Source organism: Heteronotia binoei, chromosome 3 (genome assembly GCF_032191835.1).
Source record: "Heteronotia binoei isolate CCM8104 ecotype False Entrance Well chromosome 3, APGP_CSIRO_Hbin_v1, whole genome shotgun sequence".
Classification (NCBI taxonomy): domain Eukaryota; kingdom Metazoa; phylum Chordata; class Lepidosauria; order Squamata; family Gekkonidae; genus Heteronotia; species Heteronotia binoei.
Genome location: NC_083225.1, coordinates 164,889,201 through 164,912,532, shown reverse-complemented (window position 1 = coordinate 164,912,532; position 23,332 = coordinate 164,889,201). Strand labels below are relative to the sequence as shown.

At 42.9% G+C, this 23,332-nt stretch overlaps 1 protein-coding gene across 1 annotated transcript; it reads right to left on the bottom strand.

Annotated features, from left to right (window-relative positions):
* LOC132568724 (gap junction beta-6 protein-like) lies at nt 1-22,598 on the bottom strand. The gene is made up of 2 exons (XM_060234818.1): nt 22,323-22,598; nt 1-1,653 (listed from the first exon to the last, which is right to left on the bottom strand). Exon 2 carries the CDS (start codon nt 1,629-1,631, stop codon nt 840-842), a length of 792 nt encoding a protein of 263 aa, XP_060090801.1. The 5' UTR covers nt 1,632-1,653; nt 22,323-22,598; the 3' UTR covers nt 1-839.
* Between the last annotated feature and the right edge of the window lie 734 nt (nt 22,599-23,332).

The window sequence follows — 23,332 nt, the reverse complement described above, 5'->3', positions numbered from 1 at the left end:
TTTTAAAAGTATTTTTTTTTTATTTGAAAGACAGTGCTGCAGAATTTGGTTTACAGTGGTTGAAAGAAACTGCTTCACATTATTTTCAACCAGCTATTCAACCAGCTATTTTTCTACCACTGTAGACGGAAAATGGTAATCCAAAACTCAAAAAAGACATTGAGATCTTCTACAATACATGAAACCAGTGCTTATCTCATTCAAAAATGAATATATAATTAATGGATTTAAATACATATGATTTTAACTGGCAGTATGTAGAATGGAAAATTTTATTGACAGCATGTAAGTACACGTTATAATTATTCACCTCCAATATAATTAAAAAGAAGACATTTACCTTTTTTCTTTTTTTCAGAAAATATTAGTAAAAAAGACACTACTCATTCATACATATTAACATTAAGGAACATGGAATCTCAGATTTTATAAAAATATTTTAATTATATGCAAATTCACAGGTAAAAACTGCTACCACTGTGGTAAACTGTCTTGTAATACTAATAATATCTATTCCAGAACACAGCCAATTTCCTCTCCTTTCACTTTAGGATCTATTTCAGCATGAAGGCACTAACAAATACCAACTTCTAACAAATCAGAGTTGATTTTATAAGGCTATGCATAAGATTTATTTCTTTAATTTTTAATAGTCACTATATTCTTATGCTGACCTTGACCTTTTAAACATATAGCACATAGATCTAATTCAAACATGATCTAATGCTCATGTTTACTCCATTTAAATTATTGCATAGTTAAGTTAAATCACTTATGAATTATTATGAATATGGCCATTCATCTCTTCCATTTGTATGTGTGGTAGGCTTGTGGTCATCTTAGCTGCTTGGAAATCCTGTTACTGTATTCTGGCAGCTATCAGATATGAGTTCATTCATTTCATTTTGTTTACTTTCTTCTTTGTTCTCATGATTGGGGTGATGCCTGGTGGCTGCTGCTCTTCTAGACCTTCTAATACAAAACTTTGCCACCAAGTAACCAAATTCAGTTACATTTAATATAATGCAAATAGCAGACACTGCGATCATGAAAATGGTGAAGACAGTCTTTTCAGTGGGTCGGGAAACGAAACAGTCCACCACATTGGGACAAGGCCAAGTGCTGCATTTGAGCAGGCGAGGCATGTGGTACCCCTGATACATGTGGTAAAACACATACATGAAGGCAACTTCAAAGATTATCCTGAAAAAAATGCTTGTAGTGTATGTCCACCACAAAGGGCCCTCAATGCGAAATTTTTGTCTTTTTATTTCTTCTAAGTCCTTATATTCACAGTTTCCTTCTCCCTTTATGAACTTCTTTTTCCTTTCATGTCTTCTGTATGCCACGTGCATTGCAACCAAGAGAGCAGGAGTAGAGACAAAAATGAGCTGAAGGGCCCAGAGTCTGATGTGAGAAATGGGGAAAAAGTGATCATAACAGACATTTTTACATCCTGGCTGCAGAGTGTTGCAGACAAAATCATCTTGCTCATCACCCCAGACTTCCTCTGCAGCGACAACAAGGATCATAATTCGGAAGATGAACAGGACAGTCAGCCAGATCTTTCCAATACTGGTGGAATGTTTGTTTACACCTCCTAAAATGGCCTGAAGCGATCCCCAGTCCATTGTATCGTTTGAGTCCTTTGACCTATTAAGAAAAGATTGTGCCAAAAAGAATTAGATTGTGAACAGGTGCATTTTGTAAAGCAAATTACATTAGTAGTAAGATGCTTCAGCATTATCACAGTGAGAAATCTTTATGAAGGACAAGAACATAAGAACCACCTTGATGGATCAGTCTAGTGGTCCATCTAGTTCACCATCCTGTTTCACGAAGTGGGCAACCAGTTAAGCCTGGAGGCCAACAACAGGATATAGAGACTGCTGGATATTGTAACTGCATGCAAGAGGATTTGTGAGGGGAAGGTTAAGATAGGGGTGTCAAACTCATGAGGGCCAGATCAGACATGAGACCTTGGCGAGCCATGCCATGCCATGTTGGGCTGGACCATGTGTGTATGTATTTAAGATTAGGTAGCTGAGATATAAAGGACACAGACAAACACAATTATTTTTTTTTTTAAAAAAACCTTAAAACAAAACATAATTAAAAACATTAGCACTTGCTGGTCTTAAAGGTGCTTTCTTTGCATTTCTCCCATGGGATCCAGGGAACTGGACAAAGGAAGCTCTGGCTCTTTCCTTCCTTCCCCAGGAGACCAGAAGGGGGAGGAGCCCTCAGCCAGTAGAAGAAAGAGAGGCTTGGCTCAGTAGCTCTGCTGTGCAATTGAAAGCCTGGCAAAGCAAGCTCTCCCTTCTCCCTTCCTTGACAAGGGAGGAGCTTCAGCCAATGGAGAAAATATAGGCTTTGCTCTGTAGCTCCTGTGCGATTGAACAAGTCTTGCAGAGCAAGGTGTGATCCAGAAGGAAGCACAAGAGAGAGGGAAGGAAACAGATGACAGCCAGTTGCTTGGGGGCCTGATAGGAGCCCTCTGGAGGCCTGATTCGGCCCCCGGGCCACAAGTGTGACACCCCTGTGTTAAAATAATTCTCTCACTCAGGTACACTTGACAGTTGGCCCCAATATCTCATCAGTAAGATGTTGAGTCTCCTTGGCCCTTGCTTGTCTTCCGTTTTTCATCTTGATAGGACCTCTCTTTTTCTCTCCCTGACTTGGGACTTGGAGCAATAGGAAGTTAACTTTTTTGAAGTTAATCTATTCACAGATGAGTTAAATGTACCTACATGAATATGTCATGTAAGATGTGCTTCTATTTTAGCATTTCAATTTCTTACTGTTGTTACTACTGGAGTCATATCTTTGTAGTTTGTTTGAACAGCATTTTCCACTTAACCAAGAAACATGGAGAAATGGGAATACTGCATAAAGTTTTTGTGCTTCCATGGTACATATATATATAGTCCCCTGTGCAAGCACCACTCATTTCTGATTCTGAGGTGACGTCACATCACGGCGTTACACACACACACATAAATTTACTGGTATTCAGAGGCTGACTGCCTCTGAATATGGAGGTTCCCTCCAATTAACAGTGCAGTAGGGCTGCAAGTACCGAATGGGACAATAATGCAAACAAAAGAGGGAAATTGTTTATGGCATGACATACCAAAATACAGGAAGTGGGTAACACAGACAGAAGGCAGCACAGTACAAGAAAGATACGTTCAAAAAAAATTGCAATACATCACAAACCTACCCCTTATAAAGCAATCTCCTGTGTTATTCCGTTTTATTACAATTCTAACCCCTTACAAAAATGCCCTCCTGAACATTTCGATTTTGCACATTCTGTGGAATGACAGAAGCACAGGGGCCTTCCTGACAACATCAGAAGGGCTGTTTCATGAGGCGGAAGTCACTACAATGAATGTGTGTGCAATTATCCATTTGCATGCTGACATGTTCATAAGGTTTTTCTTACATGAGCAAAACTGTTGCAAAGGAACAAAGCAGGAGAGGCAGTCCCACAGGTTTATCATTCCAAGGCCATTAAGGGCTTGGTAGAACTTTGAACTGAACCCAGTAACTGACTGGTAACCAGTGAAATGCCTGTAGAAAGGAAGTTATATGTAGATTCTGCTTGGTACTGATAGTAGCTGGGCAGTGGGCATTCTGTACCAACTAGAGTTCGCAAGTTGTCTTTAAGGACAAACCCATGTAGAGTACACTGCAATAGTCTAGCTTTGAGGTAACCATAGCATGGATCAGTCTAACCTTGAGGTAACCATAGCATGGATCGGCCAAGTCAAGGTAGGGGGGTAGGTTTGTCATTTTGTACACATGGCATCTTTATTATTATACTCTGTTCAATCCTGATATTGGCACTAGTTTTTTAATGAACAAATGTGTCACAAGGTACTTTAATTCAGAGTCATAGAGAAACCATGGATTAGCAAATTCTGATTTCAAAAGAGCCAGACTCTCACAAGGACGTGTGCTTTGATTTAGCAGCACAGTTACCACAGCTTGTGAGGGGGCGGGGGGAATGCAGATTAGAGGGCTTGATCTACCGAAGATAGTCTTGGGAAAGATTTCTTTAACTGCCAATAACCCTGTTTATCATATCATCCATTAGGAAGGCAAAGTGACAAGAGGAAGGACAAAGACAAGGGATATCAACTCCTGGGAAAACGGAAAGATAGGGGTGTGTTTTTCTTCCTTTTTAGGATAGGTGGCTTGACATTTTTGTGAACTGAGAATTTAAGCTGCTGCGAATTTAAACTACTGCTTCAGACCAACATAGCTGCCCACCCGGATTTCCATGTTGTAATGGAAGTCATAGGATTAATATTGCAAGCCCTTTCCCATTCTAAAGCCATATCAGAAGGTAACCAGAGCAGCAGCAACAAAAATCAGCAAAATAATTAAATTTCAACAAATTCCTTATCCTTTCCCAATTTAACTCTGAACCTCACAGGCCAGCAGAAAGAGGTAAACCTTATAAAATTAATGAGAGGTACTCAGACTTGGACTACAGGGTGTTTTCTTGTGAATCCAAGATAACAGCATCCAGAGCTGTAAGTTTATACACAAATTAATTACAGATAGTTCATTTTTGTTGTGTTTTGTTTACAGCTGAGATGATATAATATGCAGGATGCATTTCAATCTGTCCCCTCTTATGTGTCATGAACATAACCTTTCATAACCCTTAGTCAGGTTATAAGATTTGGGCAGGAAACTATCTCAGACACCTGTAAGCAAATCTATGCAACACACCCTCTGACTGAGACAGCAGTCTAAATAGTTTCTGTTCTGCTGGTGAAATATAATGCGGAACTGCTGTTTAGAGCTGGAAACTGCTGGAGAGAGTCAAAGTCTTAGATAACAGAAGTTACTTAAGTGATCAATGAAACTGAAACTTTGGGAAAGAATACAGTACTGTTTCTGGAGGTGCTTTAGATCAGGCACTCTCCTTTTACATCTCCTGTAAATCTAGAAGGTTTAGCAGGATTAATCCCTCAATACAAATTTGAGGAACATGTTATCGTGCTTACTACTTGTGATCAGGTTCTTTGTAGCCTGAGCGTGCCAAGGTCTGAGTTCTGCTTTACATGTTCCTAGAAGTACACTTAGGTTTGATCAGAGTTTGTTTAATAAAGACTGGACAGGAAGCCTCAGCAAAATTGTTGCTGCCCATCACATGTCCACTGCACATCCCTGAAGCCATGCTTTTCCATTTCACATGTTCACTGTGGCGAACACTGACCAAATGCTAGTGCTGTGTGGGGAGAATAGCAGTTCCAGTACTTTAAAAGGCGTAAGAGTGTGTGGGGGGAAGGAGTGCCTCATGCCACAGTGCTGTGGGTGGGGTTGCCAGCTCCAGGTTGGGAAATACCTGGAGATTTTGGGAGTGGAGCCTGAAGAGGCAGGGTTTGAGGAAGGAAGGGACTTCAGTGGAGTATAATACTATACAGTCCACCTTCTAAAGCAGCCATTTTCCCCAGATGAATGATCTCTGTTACCTGGAGATGACATATAATAGCAGTAGATCTCCAGCTACCACCTGGAGATTAGTAACCCTAGCTGTGGGTTCAATAATGCTCAGCCCTCACAACTTTTTAAAAATCTTATCTGTTAGGCACTAAAATGACAGCAGCATTCCTAGGTTCAGCGTGGGGATGCCATCACATCTAGCTGTGTCTGGCAAACGAGGCCTGTGTAGTGCTCAATAACAAGGGATTTCAGACATAGGAAATACTCCTTAGGTAGTAATTATGTAGCATATAACATTTTCTAGATCAATACTGTTGGAATTGTGCTTATAAACCCAAAGGCAGCTTGTAAGGCTGCCAACTCCAGGCTGGGAAATTCCTGGAGATGGAACCTGGGGAGAGTGGGATATAGGAACGGGAGGTTCCTCAGCAGAGTATAATGCTATGCAGTCCACCCTCCAACACAGCCATTTTCTCCAGGGGTAGTGATCTCTGTAGTCTGGAGATCAGTTGTAATTCTAGGAGATCAACAGGCCCCAACCTGGTGGTTGGCAACTTCAGCAGCCAGTGTAGCTTCGTAAGCACAGGTGAAATGTCGTCTCGGAAATCTACCACTTCCATCTTCAAGAAGGAAACCAGTGGTCATGTACTACACTAGCTAAAACAGAACACAAAATGGAAAACTAGAACAGAGGTCTCAGAATAAGGTTTTAAGAGACACTACAACAAAATTATTGATTTAAAATAGATTTGTAGTGCATCTGAAATTATGTGAAGAGGAGACAGCTGACACAAGATATATTTATGGTAGATATATAACTTCTTTGTTTCTCAGGCTCATAGCCGGGATTTTTCCAGTCAGGGGGTACTGGGGAAACTGGGGGGGGGCTGACAAAATTAAAAAGTCCCCTCAGCTCCTTTGTTCCAACCCCTGGTCTCATTGCCCTTTCTTTCCCCTCCAAAGATTTACTTTTTCTCCCCTCTTATAAATTGCATGGGCTTTTAAAGAGCTGAGAGGCTGGTCTCTGCTTTTGCAGCCGGCTGGAAGAAGCAGGAAGACCCACTGCAGTTGCCTCTCACCCGTCCGTCCTACTTGTATGGATCGGAAGGCCCTAAGTTGGAGGGACCTTGACTGGAAGTCAGGGGGTAGGGCCCCAGAAGCCCTCCTGTATCTATGGGCCTGCTGTTTCTACTAGCACGTAAAATAACTCTTGTATCTAGGGATGGGCACAAACTGGCTGACACACAGAAATGCGTCATGAATTTTAGCCAGTTCATGGTTCACGAAGCGATGTTCATGAACCAAAGAACCACCATGAACTTCCACAAATTTTGATGCAGTTTGTGGTGGTTCATGGAAAGCAGGGATACACTTACTCTTCAAGAAAAACAGCTGAGCAGCTGGGAGCTCCCCACTGCAGAGAGCATAAAGCAGGGGTTTCTAAACAACTTTGTGGCAAGGACTGCCACTCAGCTGTTTGGTTTAAATGTCTCAAAGCCATTTAAAGCAGGAGTTTAAACTTTAAATAGCTCCCAAACTGATATGAACCAGTTTGAACCGGCACATCAGTTTGTAGTTCAGTTCATAGTTCAGCAGAAATGTGGTTCATGCTCATCCCTATTTGTAACCATCTTCAGCAAATTTTAGTCCATTTGATAGCCATCAGTACAATTAGATGAAGACAGATTGTGCCCAAGAGACTTAGTTCAAGTACCATCTCTTCCCATATGTTCTCATGCCCCAGCTGTGATCTTCACACTGCCCCTGCTAGCTGCTTCCCTGCATGGTATTGCAGGGAATACCAGTAGTATTTCCTGATATTGCAGGGAATATTGCAGTGGCCTGCCTGGTATTGACCTGGCATTGTACTTTTTCTATCATAGCTCCCACTCTAGCCCTATATTAACTATTAAGCAAAATAAGCACGTTTATGACACCACAGTTTTTCCTTCTAGGTATCATGTCCTTAACTCTTTCACTGCTGCACTTGACTTTGCTTATATTGCTTGCTGCTACTAAGTGTTAATTTTTTAAAAAACAGAAATTTATATTTAATACTGTTGTGGGGTCTGGCCTGGAAGCAAACTGAATTCTTAATCTCTTATTTCACCTTCAGCACTTATTGAGCCTCAGTGTCTTGTCATTTAAATAACGGTAGGGCTGAGGGGCACCATTGCAGGGCTATGTTTCAGGTGTCAGTTGGCTTTAATCTGACCCTATCCCACCCTATGGTAAGAAGGTAAGAAGGGCACAGGCTTTAGAGGTGTTCAGGAGGCATAGCAAGGCTGTTCTCTTTGCCACAGCTTTTAATGGGGCTGCAGCCATTTTTTAGGGAGAGGGGGAGATTGGGAGATTTTACTGAATCTGAGTTCGTAAACTGCCTTCAGCCATGTGGAAAGGCAGGATGTGAACATTTGAATTAATAAAATAAGTTCTTATTGTCTACTCAGTGGTTCTCCAAGCTATCTAGGTAAGCATCTCAGGTAAGCATCTTTTATATCACCTACATCTGATCCTTTTAGCTGGAGATGCCAAGGATTGAACTCTGGACCTTCTATGTGCCAAACAGATACTCTATCACAGTCCCTTCCAAGAAATTGCACAACCAATATGAAGTACATTAGTCTAGAAGTGAGTCCATGTTGTGCCTTTTAGGAAGTTGACAACACAGATCTGAAGAAGCTGAAGATTCAAACATGGAACAGATTTAAAAAACCAGAGGGGAGCTGGAGAGCATGTAAGGGATATATACGGTATATAGAAAATTTCCACTGTCAAATGGGATTGTAGCATAAAACTGTGATCCTGATAAAAACCTGCAGTTAACTCACACTCCACCATGATTCTGGGAAATGGTCTTGGAGACCAATTTCCTGCTATCTGTGGCTTCAGTAGTGTGTATCTGCTGAAATTTTCTTTGAAAGGAGGCTCCATGCCAAATCAAAAATTGCTCTTGAGAGTCCTTTTGGTTTAAAAGCTGTTTGAAAAACATGACTCCTGTGGACCTAGCTGCTGATTTCTTTGGATTTCAACCTATATATTTCTAAGTACTCCATTTGTAGTCAAGATTCAATCAAGCTGGAATAATTGCAAAGCTGCTATAGTTGCTTTCCAGTGACACGCTTCTATACATTGATTAAAAACAAAATGTGTATCTACAATTATAAATTATACTGAAGTCAAAGCAAATGATCTACTTATTAATATTTTGCAGCTGCAAATGCTATAGAGACATGTTATCAGACTGGATGGGCTGTAGGCAATTCTAACCTGAATACACATATGTGCTCCATTGTAAAAGCTGTTTAAGATCATCTGAGGCACTCCCCCCGCACACACACCACAAAAAAACAAAACAAGAACCAATTCCTGGTTCTAGAGCCTTTTTTAAAATAGTTGGAACAAAATTTTTAAAGTCAGTAATGCCAAGATGGGACCAGGTCTACTTTGTGTTTTGTAACAAATGGGAATATACACAGATGATATCTTAATGTATTTGGATTTTGAATGATTATACCATTACTGACTTTAGATTCTTTTTCAGTTTTTCAGTAAGCCATTTTGAGTTTCAAGAAAAAACCCCCAGCAAATAAAAGCAGGATACTCCCTAACAAACTTGCAGCATATTGTGTAGTTAGGACCTTACACAATACAGAATTATAGAATTTGAGAGCTGAGATTGTCTCAATCTCACTAAATACAGTAAATATTCTGTTACATTAAATGCCACCTGGCTTTCCAGTCAATGCATAGGCACCAGGTTACATGGATAAGGAGAGCCACACAACTTGCCAAGTAGCATGGATACAAAGATCATGGACTAGGGTTGCCAAGTCTAACTCAGAAAATATCTGGGGACTTTGGGGGTAGAGCCAGGAGACTTTCACATTTCCTAAAATAAGTAAAAACAGCAGTGCAGTTCCCCTGAATACAGTCTTCATTTCCTCATTCCCCAGCAGCTGCAGGTCACAGAATTATAGGGTCATCTAATTTCACCTTGTTGCTGAAATTCCAAGTTCTTCAGACTAACACAGGGAAACCAAATGTTCTAGTTTACCCTTTACTATACAAATTACCTCTGAAAAGATTATAAACCAACAGAGGGTCTGGGCTTCTTTCACAGCTATTGGGAACAACCATGTTGTTCTGCTGGCTCACCCTGTCCCCATTCAGCCTGGCCTCTATAGATTTAAAGGCACACATACTGTCTAAAAAGTAAGCCTTTCTTAGTGTTCTTAGTCTTAAGCCTTCTGAAGTGTAAATGCACATGGTGGCTTTGGGGGCAGGGCTTTCCCCCAACTGACCAGCTTACTGGGGGTGGAAGGGAGCTTGAAAACTGTGAGATTCCCTGCTGGGACCTGGGGATCGGCAAGCCTATCATGGGCACATTTTTGGTAGTAAATGAATTGATAGTATTATCAGTATTATTATTATTAGCCTTAATTAATCACCCTATTCCAGCTCACACCAGGTTCTGGGCAATGTACAACATACATTAAAACAATATATGGTTAAAAACAGCTCATAAATTAATTAAAATTGTTTTTCTTAAGACCCTCAGATAGCAACCTATAGTTTTTTCCTACCTCTTGGATTATCAGGGCATCCTGCTTGGGGGTGGTGGGAGAAAACATACAAAACTTCTTGGGGGAATAGAAAAAGGAGGCGCCAGTCAAATAATAAACTCTTGCTGTCCTCAACCAAACAGAACTGCATAAGGTCCCACAGAGCTCTGATGTAATTTGGCAGAGAATTCCACCATGATGATATTGGATTTATATCCCGCCCTCCACTCCAAAGAGTCTCAGAGCGGCTCACAATCTCCTTTACCTTCCTCTCCCACAACAGACACCCTGTAAGGTGGGTGGGGCTGGAGAGGGCTCTCACAGCAGCTGCCCTTTCAAGGACAACCGCTGCCAGAGCTATGACTGACCCAAGGCCATTCCAGCAGGTGCAAGTGGAGGAGTGGGGAATCAAACCCCGAAAAGGCCCTGGCCCTAGTCAAAGACAGCTGTATCTTCCTAGGGCCAGGGATCACCAGAGTGTTGTTACCAGTGGAGCACAAGGCTTTTTCAGGGACATACTGAAGGAGAGGGTTCTGTAGATACATCTAGAAAAGACACAGATATGAAATCTGGCTCTCTTTTCTTGAATGTTTCATCATTTGATACATTCCACTTTGATAAACTGTTAACTGTAGTTTCTTCCCCTCCCTTCTCTCCCCCCCCCCACTTTACTCCCATTTGTTCCATGATGTATGGGCCAAGATGGAGGAAAGAGGAGAACGCAATAGGAGAAAATGTGGTGGTTAGCATCAATATTTTCTGTATATCACATTTAATTTTGCTAATGCATGCTGTTGTGATTCTTATCCTGAGCCCCACTGAATTGGTTGGCTATGTCTTGATGTAGATGGTATGTGCATCCTCACCTGGACTCATCAATTATTACATGTGACAAGTTGCCCATAACTAGAACTGGAATAGAGTTACTGTTACTTGCTTAAAGACAGGGGTAGGCAATTTTTTTACCCAAATACCACCCCCACTTCACACCATTTACCTGTAAAAATGTTACTATAGTAGCAAACAAAAGGAATGAGAGACAAGAATTGTACTTGGCCAGATTCCACTGCATACTAAAAGGAAGTTGCTTCAGAAAGGTTTGTGAGATAGCAATGTTTTTGTTTTCACACACACACTTAGGAATTTAATTGCAATGAATGAAAATACTATCTGCATAGTTTCTGGTTCTAGAAGCTGCATGTGAGCTAGGCCCCAAGTGAAACACAAGGGCACCAGTGAGAGCATTTACACTCAGATGTTCACCCTGAACTACCACAATCCAAGTTCTAATTTTAAACAATTGCTGTTCTATGGGAAAGGACTCTTCTGAGCCTATCCCTGCTCAGTTATATCTGAGCTTTCAGGGTGGAGCAAGGGAGCTACTGCGCCAAACAAAATAGTTTGGCATGCCATTTGGCACGCATGCTAGAGGTTTCCTACTCCTGCTGTAACACTTCAGGAATAGGACAAATTAAAAATCTAGATTGAAAGGTAAAGTAATGTATGTATTAGACCAAGTTTTGTTAGAGAAGGTGAGAGTGAATGCATATGCACCTGCAAAATGTCATCTCCTTCATACTTTCAGGTTCTGTGAAGCCCAACTGAAATTAGTCCAAGAAGGTATCTAGTTAGTCTTGTGGGACAAATTATATGTTACCTTAGCAGATACACCCTCCCAAATATGTCTGTGTATACAGCATAAATACAGAAAAGAACAGAAGGATTTGGTGCAAGTAGGCTTCCCAAATCCCCCGCCTGGGCGGGGGACACCAGATTTGGAGCCTCCTCCCCCCGCTCGCCAAAAATCTGGAAAGTGGGGGGGAATGGCAGCCCTTCCCACCCAGCCCCAATCCCAGCAGCTTCTCCTCTCCCCTTCCTGTTTCAACTTCTCGCCCTCCCCGCAGACGCCTCTTTTTCAACCCCCATGCCTCATCCTGGGTTGTGAGGAAAGTGGGGGGGGGCTGTAAAGAAGGAAGGAAGGGGGGAGCGAAAGAGGGAGGGCCGGCGACGTGGAGCACGTGAAGCGCCTGGTGCGGCCGGAGAACGTGAATGGCAGAGACACGGGCGGCAGGAAATCCAGCCCCCTCCATTTCGCCACAGGTACGACCAGCCCTGGCCCTTCCCTTCTCCCTCTCCTCCGCCACCTCCTCTCCGGGTCTCTTGTGGGGACTCTTCCCTTTCCTCTTCGAAGGTGCTGTTTGTTTGTCTTAAGGCTGGAGCGGAAGGAAGGGATCATTTTCCTGGCGGCCTCTTCGGGCTCGTCCAGGCTTTGTGTGTGGAGACGAAAGGTGGAGACTGGCATCAGTACCAGTGTGCCCTCTAAGCTGTGGTAGTGTGAGCTAGCCCACAGATTTTTAGCCTCCAGGTCACACATTTTTTGTCTTAGCTCAGGAAGGATGACCCTAGAGCACAATAATTTATGCAGGAGCTCACAACTTTAATACCGGTAGCTCACAATTTTAATGCCAGTAGCTCACAAAGTAGTTTTTTTGCTCACAAGACTCTGCAGCTTAGAGGGAACATTGATCAGTACCCAAACTGGATGGAAATATGGGGCCAGGGTTATGGCTCAGTAATTAGACCTCTCTTCCCCCCTCTCCCTGGGGGAGCTGCTTTTTGAGGTAGAGGCACCAAATTTTCAGTATAGTGTCTACTGCCTCTCCCCAAAGTACCCCCCAAGTTTCAAAACGATTGGATCAGGGGGTCCAATTCTATGAGCCCCAAAAGAAGGTGCCCCTATCCTTCATTATTTCCTATGGAAGGAAGACATTTAAAAAGGTGTGCTGTCCCTTTAAATGTGATGGCAAGAACTCCCTTGGAGTTCAATTATGCTTGTCACACCCTTGTTCCTGGCTCCGCCCCCAATGTATCCTGGCTCCACCCCCAAAGTCTCCTGGCTCCATCCCCAAAGTCCCCAGATATTTCTTGAATTGGACTTGGCAACCCTAGGTGCAAGCCAGTCGGCAAGCTGGAGGGTAGAAGAAGATATTGGATTTATATCCCGCCCTCCATTCCGAATCTCAGAGTGGCTCACAATCTCCTTTATCTTCCTCCCCGGCGACAGACACCCTGTGAGGTGGGTGGGGCTGAGAGGACTCTCACAGCAGTTGCCCTTTCAAGGACAACCTCTGCCAGAGCTATGGCTGACCCAAGGCCATTCCAGCAGGTGCAAGTGGAGGAGTGGGGAATCAAACCCGGTTCTCCCTAATAAGAGTCCGCACACTTAACCACTACACCAAACTGGCTCCCTGGTATGGGACCCTGCCTTCACTGTCCACCTTCCCATTCAAATGCTACCTGCTAATTATTTCCTCTCACTCAGGGTTTTGTTGTTGTTTGTTTTTGTTTTTTTAGTACTGAAGCCTAACTTGGAATGGACTAGAGAAGGGTTTCCCAAACTTTTCTTTCCCGTGGCCCGGTTATTTTTACACTTCTCCTTCGTGGCCCACTAAAATTCAGAGGTGGAGCCAGGAGACTTTGGGGGTGGAGCCGGGAGACAGGAATTATGTAATTTCCTGTGGTGTCACTTCCAGGTCAAGGCCCAAGTGATGTCACGTCCAGGGCACACTGAACCAAAACTCCACCAAAACCAAAACTCCACCTTTTCTTGTGATGTCGCTTCCAGGGCACTCCCCCAAACCTGCCTCTTCTTCTGAAGTAACTTTGTTTTCAGAAAAATCTCTCTAAAACTCATGCTGTGCCAAAATGGGGGTGGAAAGTGGGTGGTTTGCAACTTTTTCATACATTCTCAGGGTCCTCTCTTTCCACCCTCACACCTGCATGCACCTATCTGTTTGTGTGTTCTTCTCCAGCCTGCAAGCACTCCTAATGCCCATGTTCAGTTGCCTGCACCACCTACACAACCCTTCCTCAACAGCACTGGCCAGTGTATGCAGTTGGAAGTGCTGTTGTTCAAGCTACAACCAAGCTTGCTTGGTTTCAAGAAAATCTTTGACAGCCATTTTTCATACTTTTCCTTGACTGAAACACTGGAGAATTGCTGTGAAAGGTAGCAGATAATTGTACTGCAATTAATGAATTAATTTCAAGTTATATAAAGTTCGTACAAGCTTTTTCCCAAAAAGTATATTTATGAGGGGATTGCAGCTTTTTTACTGGCTTTGTTTCCCATGCCTTTAAAAGCAACCTGTTGTGCAGATATTTAGCCAGTGAACTTCTTTCATCCTTTTTAATATCTACAGGAGGAGTTTAATTTTGGTACCAGACAGCTGTTAAAAGCAGGACCAGTAAAATGGTGCCAAGTTCATAGTACCATCACTTCCACTGCTGTTTACAGCAGTAATCTCCAATAATCTCTTTCTGCCCCACACCTCTAACTCTCACTCACTCACACAGAAATCTCATAGAAAGGCCAGTTGGCTACAACTGGGGGGTGCCAATTTTTCATTGACAGAGCTCCTATGTCTGCAACAACAGTATGATAAGCAGAAAAGTTTCATCCAGTAAAAATGGAAGGAAAGGGAAAGAATGAAATGGAAGGAAAGAAAGAAAGGAAAAGAAAGACATGGACAGAACATAAAAGAAGCCATGATGGATCAAACCAGTGAACCATCCAGTCCAAAATTCTCTCATACAATGCCCAAAAAGCACCAGAATGTCCCCAGTGGGGCCAGGGCACTAGAAGCCCTCCCACTGTTGCTTCCCCCCACTCCCATACAGACAGAGCATCCCTTGCAGACGGAAAAAGAAAGAAGAGGGGACAAAGGGAAAAAAACCTTACTCACCATCAGATTACCCCAGCCAGCAACAATTCTGCCCAGGAGTCGTTTGGTAAAAAAAAAAAAATAGCTACTGGAATGCCCACTCCCTGCCCCTCCTAGCTGAAAAAAACACCCCTTCTTTGCTGCCCAGGCCTCCCGGGAAATCTCCCCAAAAGAACATACTGCAAGGCATATGAAAGCTCATACCTTGAAGAACATTTCATGGATCTAAAGTGCCATTGGAGGCCAGCTTTTCTCACAAACACTGGGAGAGGGGGAGAAGGAGAGGCAGCCCAGCTCCTCTCTGCACAACACAGAGACGGGGGAAGGAAGGAAGCCAAACACAGCTCAGGCTTTGCAGCCTGTGTCAGTCTTCAAGGCTAGCTTTTTCTCTTGCACATCACAGAGACGGGAAGGAAGGAAGCCAAATGGAGCTCAGGCTTTGCAGCCTGTGTCAGTCTTCAAGGCTAGCTTTTCTCTGCCCAACAGAGAGATGGTGGAAGGAAGGAAGCAGAGCAGAGGTCATGCTTTGCTGGGGGCGGGGCTAGCTTTGACTTTTCTTGTGACCCGGTAGTGAGGCTTCCGTGGCCCGGTACCGGGTCCCAACCCAGCAAATGGGAAACAGTGGACTAGAGAAATCAGTTGCAGGAGACAGCAGGTGAGCAGAAGAAGAGGTAAGTGCCCCCTAACAATTTTTATTCTCTCTCCCTTCCCCACAGCGATCAAGGTGATAAATATGGTTTTCCTCCCACACAGTGATTTTCCTTGCAAATGTCCCACGTCACCATATTAAGAAGCAAACATAGAACTGGAAATATTGAGTTTTTCTCATAACATTAGTTCTCAGATGGTCAGTGGCAGGAACAGAACTAATGCCACCTGATTGGCTGGAATACCCTATGGTCTATTTAGCTAAAAAATAGCTAAGAAACATCTTACTTTTTTGTCATGAAGGAAACTGAGCGGGAGTGATCAGAACCCTATGCAACTTATACAATAAAGTTGATACCATTTCAGAAGTGCAAAGTAGATGATACATCTTTCTGAAGACCGTTATCCATTCCATCCATTTGTCATATACAATAAACTGCTTTCTTTACTAGAGTAAAACTCACAGACCTCAGAGCAAAGTTTGTGGTAGCAAAATAATAAATATGTTATTACTTACCAATATTTTGAATTTCCTATGAAATAAAAAACAAAAGTATTGTAGTTTATGCTGGGTCAGTGCTAGAAGCTTTTTCAGAGTAGCCTCATGATTTTACAAATGCAAATAAGTTGCATCTCTTTGTGAGGCTCTTAGGGGGGGGGGGAATCAGCCCACAAATTAATTTTAGTTGCTGTTGCTTTTACTTATTTGTTGGCTGTTTGGTTTAACGGATACATCATATACTATCAGGACATGTATCTTAATGTTCAGAAGGACAAACATTTACTGGAAATTGGAAGTTAACAGCAGGTTAAAGAATTTTTTCACTGTATTTCATACTTCTTGGCTAATTCCTCACTAGCAATTGCTCTGCTCCCAGGCTTCTGCTTTCCCCAGCTCAAGCAATCAATTCCCCTTCAGTTGCTGTGCGGGCGCATTTTGATCCATGGCTCCCTCTAATTTCCCTTGTGATAACCTGCTCTTATTTTCTGGAGATCCGAAAGCTGCAAGGGAAATTGAAGGGAGCCTCAAAATATGCCCACACAGCAACTGGTGGGGAATTGATCACTTTAATTGGAGAAAGCAGAAGCAGGGTGCGGAGCAACTGCTAGTGAGAAATTGGTCCTTGGGCATCTAGGCAGAGGGACACAGCAAAAGTTACTCTGCATTCTTATGGCTGATAGCTCTGCATATGTTATTTTCTTAGAGTCGCTAACCTCCAGGTGGTGGCTGGAGATCTGGGATTACAACTGATCTCCAGGTGACAGAGTTCATTTCACCTGTAGAAAATGGTCATTTTGGAAGGTAGACTCTATGGCATTATGCCCCACTGGAGTCCCTCATCTACCCAAACCACACCCTCCTCAGGCTCCACCCCGCCAAATCTCCACCCCCCCCACCCCCCAACTCGGAGCTGGCAATCCTATATTCTCTCCAAATATATACAGTTAGTCCCTGCCAGCTTTCTGCTGATATTAGAGCATTCCCAACAACACTATGTCAGGAATCACAGAACTTGGGCCAAAGCTACAGAACACAAGAGAACTGAGTAAGATCACCCATCATTCCACTTGCACCAGAAAAAAAAAAAACTATCTAGGATCAAATCCATAAACACATTGTCAAGCCAACAGATTAGAATTTTTCAACCTGTGCTCTAGGAATCCCCTAGAAATCCACAAGGGTATTCCAAAGTGTCTGTATGTCATTTGCAAGGGCAGAAGATAAATAAATCATAGCAATTTCAGCTATATGATTTAACTAATTTTCCCAAGGCCAGGTTTCAACTGAATACCAGAATTTCAAATTTAACAAGACACCATTCCCTACCCCTAGGGTTGCCAATCCCCAGTTAGAGGTAGGGGATTCCCTGGTTCGGAGGCCCTCCCCCTGCTTCAGGGTTAGGAGAAAGCAGAGGGGGAGGGAAATATCCACTGGGCATTCCATTGTACCCTATGGAGACTGGTCCCCATAGGGTATAATGGAGAACTAATCTGTGGGTATATGAGGCTCTGGATGGGCCGTTTTTTGAGGGAGAGCCACCAAATTTTCAGCATAGCATCTGGTGCCTCTCCTCAAAAAAACAACCCCAAGCTTCAAAAAGATTGGGCCAAGGGATCCAATTTTATGAGCCCCAAAAGAAGGTGCCCCTATCCTCCATTATTTCCAATGCAGGGAAGGCATTTAAAATGTACTTCATCCCTTTAAATGTGATGGCCAGAACTCCCTTCGGTGTTCAGTTGTGCTTGCCCTGGTTCTACCCTGAAAATCTTCTGGCTCCACCCCTGAAGTCCCCAAATATTTCCTGAGTCAGACCTGGCACTACCTGCCCCCCATTTCTATGAACAGCATGGAAATTTTTTCCCCTGTCTCTTCCACCCTTATTCAACTGACTTCTGGCTACAAGTTGCTTGCTATCTCCAGTGCAATGTCCCATCCAATTAAGAAATTAGATTAATTAAAATAGCTAAAACAATGCTTCTAACTTGTAATAATAATAATATTTAATTTATATCCCGCCCTCCCCAACGAAGCAGGCTCATGTAATCCATTATAATGTAATCCATTATATCCCATCTAAGTACTGAGGCTCTGTGAGCAGGGAGGGCCTATTGAGAAGGAACACTCTTGCCAGCTGCAAAATCTCAGCTGCGCTTTTGTTTGCCTTTCCTGCCTTTCTCAGGTATCAATTTTGTTTGTGGTTAGAATCACAATGGAGCATGAGCTGAAGGGCAAAACCCCCCAAAAGGTCTTGGCTCATGGCCTGTATGTTATGCCTTGTAATCTTGGACAAGTGGCCCACTAGAGTCAGGACTAGCCCAAAAAATAGTTGGTTACTTTTACTTGTAAACATTAAACCTTTTTTAATATTAAAAAGTATTTTGATTATATTTTACTTTTATAAGGCTGCCAACCTCCAGGTGGGGCTTGGAATTCTCCCAGAGTTATAACTGATCTTCAGACTACAGAGAGATATTCCTCTGGAGAAAATGGCAGCTTCAGAGGGTGGATTCTGCTGAATTCCCTCCCCTCTGAAAACTCCAGCCTTGCAAGACTCCATTCCACAAGTTATCCAGGAATTTCCTAACCCCAGGTTGGCAACCGTGAGTGTTATAAGCCACTTTGGTTCCCTTTGGAGAGGAAAGCAGCCAATAAATATACTAACTACCAGAATCATAACAGAATGTTCCGATTTATTTATATATTAAAATGTTTATGTGGTGCCTTTCCAAGGTGGCTCACAAAAGCATCTTCTTGGAAAGAGCATTTCATAACCACAGCAAGTCCATGCTTTGATGAAACAGACAGCTCAATAAGAGGACTCAGTGAAGAAGCAAGTGGTGGAGGAACTGAGATATTGAACAGGCTCACAACAAGTACAGAACTTAGGGCATAAAAACACCAGTCCAAACAAAGCAACTTTAGTTATATAAACAGGAGTCTTGTCGCACCTTAAAGATGAACACAATTAAGGAATTTATTTCAGCATAAGGAGCCAAAGACTCCACCAAAAGATTAATACAGCTACTGCTTGGGATGTATTTATACATACAGATCTCAGGCCACATAAGGTCATTCAGTGAGACATTGAGGCCAATGTCCATCAGTCAACTTTTTAATGTCAGTCTGATTCTTATATGCTGTGTGATACTTTTTAAAGGTCCTGTAGGAAGAATCTAGGCTTTTAGGTATTTACCTCAATATGATGTGAGCAATATAAAACAAGTGTCCTGTGTCTGCCACCAGAAACCATCATTCTGCCTAAATTCCTGAACCTTCTCCTGAATGCCCCACATAAAATTTGTAGGTTACTTCCTGGAGGGAGACTCCCAATTAAGAATCACTGGATTGGAACTTGGGTCACAGACTTCGGAGTTTTGGCCCAAGAGTATGAGCTACATTCTGAGACCTAACCTTTTAGGCTATATATAAATACAAAGATTAATTAAACTTGGATTTAAATTGTAGTTAATGTCATCCTCCCTGTATTGTTCTTGAGGACATCAGAGGGTGGAGACCTCCCTGGGGCATACATGGTTTTCTGCACAATATGAAAAGGGGCTGTCCTGATTTTGGTTGGTACCACAAAGGGTAGAAAGGAAAGCCTGGAATTCTGTGGAAAAATGACTTGATCAGATTTGAGAACCAACCAGCATACTAGAACATTTGGTGAGGGGAGCTGAAGATAGAGTTGAAGCCACTAAAAGTTTTGCAGAAAAGTGATTACCCTTATTTCAGTGAAGATATTTTTTTTCAAGCATTGGTATTCCACCTACAGTTAGAGGAAACACAGCAGAGATCAAAGGTGCAGGCAGAGTAGTACCTTTCTGCTCTACAGACTAAATGAAAATTTCCCAACCACATAAGGTTATTCTTCCTCATTAGCATTAAATTCCATTTAGTTGCCATTGGAAGATTCAGTAGTTCTATGCAACCTAGTAGGATCAACATTCAAGGGTTTATATGCTACGACTGCCACTGTGCTAATGGCACTCCTTTCCTTCAGTGCAACTGGCTCTTCTGTTGGAGGAAGGCTTTCTGTGCTGGAGGAACATGCAACCATACGCTAAGCAGAATGATCAGATACAATCCAGTATGGCACCCAGCAGATACAGCTGGCTACATCATCATTTTATTACTTATTTCTACAATATATATCATATGGAAAGAACTTAATGATTCTAATCTCGTTTATCCTCACAACAACTTTGACTTGAGCAACAGATTGCCGCTGTTTCAACATTACGAATGGAGAGCCAAGAATAAAACTCATCTTCTCCGAACTAAAAATAGCAATTCATGTACAGATACAGGTTCTAGTGGGCAGATGCTCTTCAAGATCAGACTTTGAGCAAATATACTACATTATAACAGCAAAAAATTACGCATGTAGCATATTGGGTGGCATGCACAGTGCCCAAAACATCAAATGCATGGGAGAGCTATCAGAGATCTGATTACCTATTTGAGGAGTACATATCATTCCTCTGATGAGCTCAGAGTAATATTTTAGTTTACAACAATCCTGGGTAACCTTTCTTTTGCTACCTCTCTGGATCAAGGTCAGAGACTCACCCAAAGTTATCCAATTAGGTAGTGGCAGGGTAGACATTTGAACATGCATCTTTGTAAGCCCAACGCAAATATATTACAACACGTTTAACGCATGCTGTCATACTTATTACAGCAGTATTATAGAAATTCACACTGAGAAGTGAGACACCAATACAAATGTGAGGTTGCTATATCAGGAGGAAAAAACAGAAGTGAAGTTGAGGCTACTGAATAGAAACAGGATCAACTGTAACAAGAGGGAATGAGGGAGACAGTGGCATAAAAATGTGAACTTGCCCCAGTAAGACTTGATTTGTTTTCTAAGTAATGGGGGGGAAATGTTATTTCCAAATTTAGTAATCCAAGGTGCTGAAGTGTATATGTCCATACTTGGCAAGTTCAACTGAAATATCATTTGAGGAATAGGTCAGCTGGTTCCCAATCATGAATGACTCCAGTCTCACATGGACTTCTGAAGGAATTTTGTAACTTAGATAAGGTGATTTGTCCAAGATCTCTTGTGTAAGGCAACAATACACAACCTGACTCTTATTTTCATGCCTCAACAAAGGAAAAATGAGACCCTTGATCTCCCTCAACTAAAAATTAACCTCTTCTTACTAATGGATGACAGAATCCTGTGATCTGTCTGCAGATTAGTTCATCATGGTCACTCAAATAAAAGGAAACAAAAAGCAAGAGAGCAATTGAGATTCCACAGCATCTTTCCTAAGCACCACATTTACCAAACCTGTCCTGCAAGTCAATTAAACATCAGTCCTCTTTTTGAAGACTCAGACTGGGCCACATTGCCTTGTTTATCCCACATCTAAATAAATAAAAGGAACTTGCCAGCTGGGAAAGCCCTGCTAAAACTAAATGGACCATTACTATGAGCAGAAAATCCAGTCAGGAGATATATGAAAGAGGTTTATTCCCCTGAAGATATTACTCCAAGGAAATTCTAACATAAGAAGAACCCTGCTAGATGGGACCAAGCACCATCTAATCCAGAATTGTGTTTCCATCAGTAGCCTGTCAGACATCTCTGGGAAACTGGACATAAATGCAACAGAACTGCATTGCTGATTACTCCAGCTTCAGGAAGTCAGGGATGTACTGCCTCTGACTGGGGAGGTTCCACTTAGCAAGTATGGCTAATAGTCAATTACAGACCAGAGTTGTCTCATCCCCTCCCTCTCCACTATTTCCTCTTTAATTTAGGTAAACTGAAAAAAGCTGGCTGAATTTAAGACCAGGATATCTCATCAAAACTACATAAACTATTTCCATAATCATCACCTTCCAAAATACTCATTATTGATTACAACCCATAAAGAAATTTAAGCATAGTCATCTAACCACAGCTATCCTGGACTCACCTACTATATCATTCAAGTTTTCTGGTCCCTTCACCCACCCACCCCGAGTTGCTTTTCAAGAATTGTTCTAAATTCCTCAGTTGTATTGCTGTTCTGTTCATTTGTCATTAACTGAATTCTTCCCAAAGCACCACAATAGTTAAAAAAAACCCCTCCAATTTTGTTTAAACACCGAAATCAGCAAAATAATAGTTTTCAAAGGGGGAAAATGTGCATCTGAGCCTATGAAGCGGGTCAGGATGCTTCAGCAAGCCCGCTCCCATAAACCAGAAATACCAGATATGAATTGAAATCATGAAGCGTTTTTATGAGATCGGGGTGAAAGAAGAACCTTCAAGGTCGCGACGGATTTCAGCCCCAAGAGTTTTCATCTTCGGGAGTTAAAAAGTCACTTCTTTTAAGTTGGACCACAGGGGACAAGGGAAGAACAAGAGAAAGAACCCCTTCCTTTTCCTTGCCAGTCCTCAGAGAGTCGAGAGAGCCTCACCTGTCAGCGTCTGAGGGAAATCAAAGCCCCTGGCGCCGTTCCGAGCCTAGCGCACCATGGACCGAGAGGGCGGGAAAAGGAGCCCCACTGCCGGGGCCGGGCTTCACTACTCTCTCCTCGTCAGGAAGCCGCGTCTCTTCGGGCAAGACGGCTGGGGACGGGCTCCTCCGCTGGCTTTCCGAGCGTTAAAAGTTCTTCCCTGTTGGCGGCGGTTTTTAACCGCGCCCATCACCTGCCTGCCTCCCGCCCGCCTCCCCCTTGACGCGCCTCAAGGAGAAGAGGAGGGAAGAAGATTGTGTAGAGAGGCCTGGAGGAGGCGTGAAACGAACGTGAGGGGAATAGGCAGGAGGCCCTCAGGGCGACCGGGAAGGGGGTGGGAAGGGCGCCTGGTTTTCCCCTGTCGGGCTGAGAGAAAAAGAGGCCGAACAGCTAACAGGCCGGCGAGAGAGCCGTGTCCAGCTACCCACACAGCACCTCAACCTTCCGCCCTGCTGTCAGTGAAGCAAAATCAACACAACGCCAAAGAGACTTCGCCGCCACAGGGGTAATCCTATGCACCTTCAGCAGAAACTGGGTGGTGGTGGTTATTCAAGGCTCTTTGTCGGTCCATTTAGAGGGAAAGGGGGGGGGGGGAAGCAAACAGCAGCGTCTAAGTGAGGAAATTGTGGCCGCACTAGTGGAAAATAGGTCAAAAGTGCCTTTATTGTTATCACCTTTAACCTACACGGAATTCTTGGCTTTCGGAGCTAGCGTGGAAAAAAAACACACCATTATATTAATGTGCTTCATTTATATTGCTGTTTTTCAGTCCATAACGCCGCATATTTCTACAAACCCGATCCACAAGCCAGCTTTCCATTTATAGACAGACCTCAAAAAGTGCCATTTACACTAACGGGGGAGGGGGAGGCTTTTTGAAATTAGATTCTTTATCTAGAAAGCAGCTAAGGCAGGGGTGTCGAACATGCAATTCGGGGCCCTCGGAGAGCTCCTATCAGGCCCCCCAAGCA

Coding starts and splice junctions, on each gene's coding strand:
- LOC132568724 (XM_060234818.1), bottom strand. CDS start 1,631: ATGGACTGGGGATCGCTTCAGGCCATTTTAGGAGGTGTAAACAAACAT.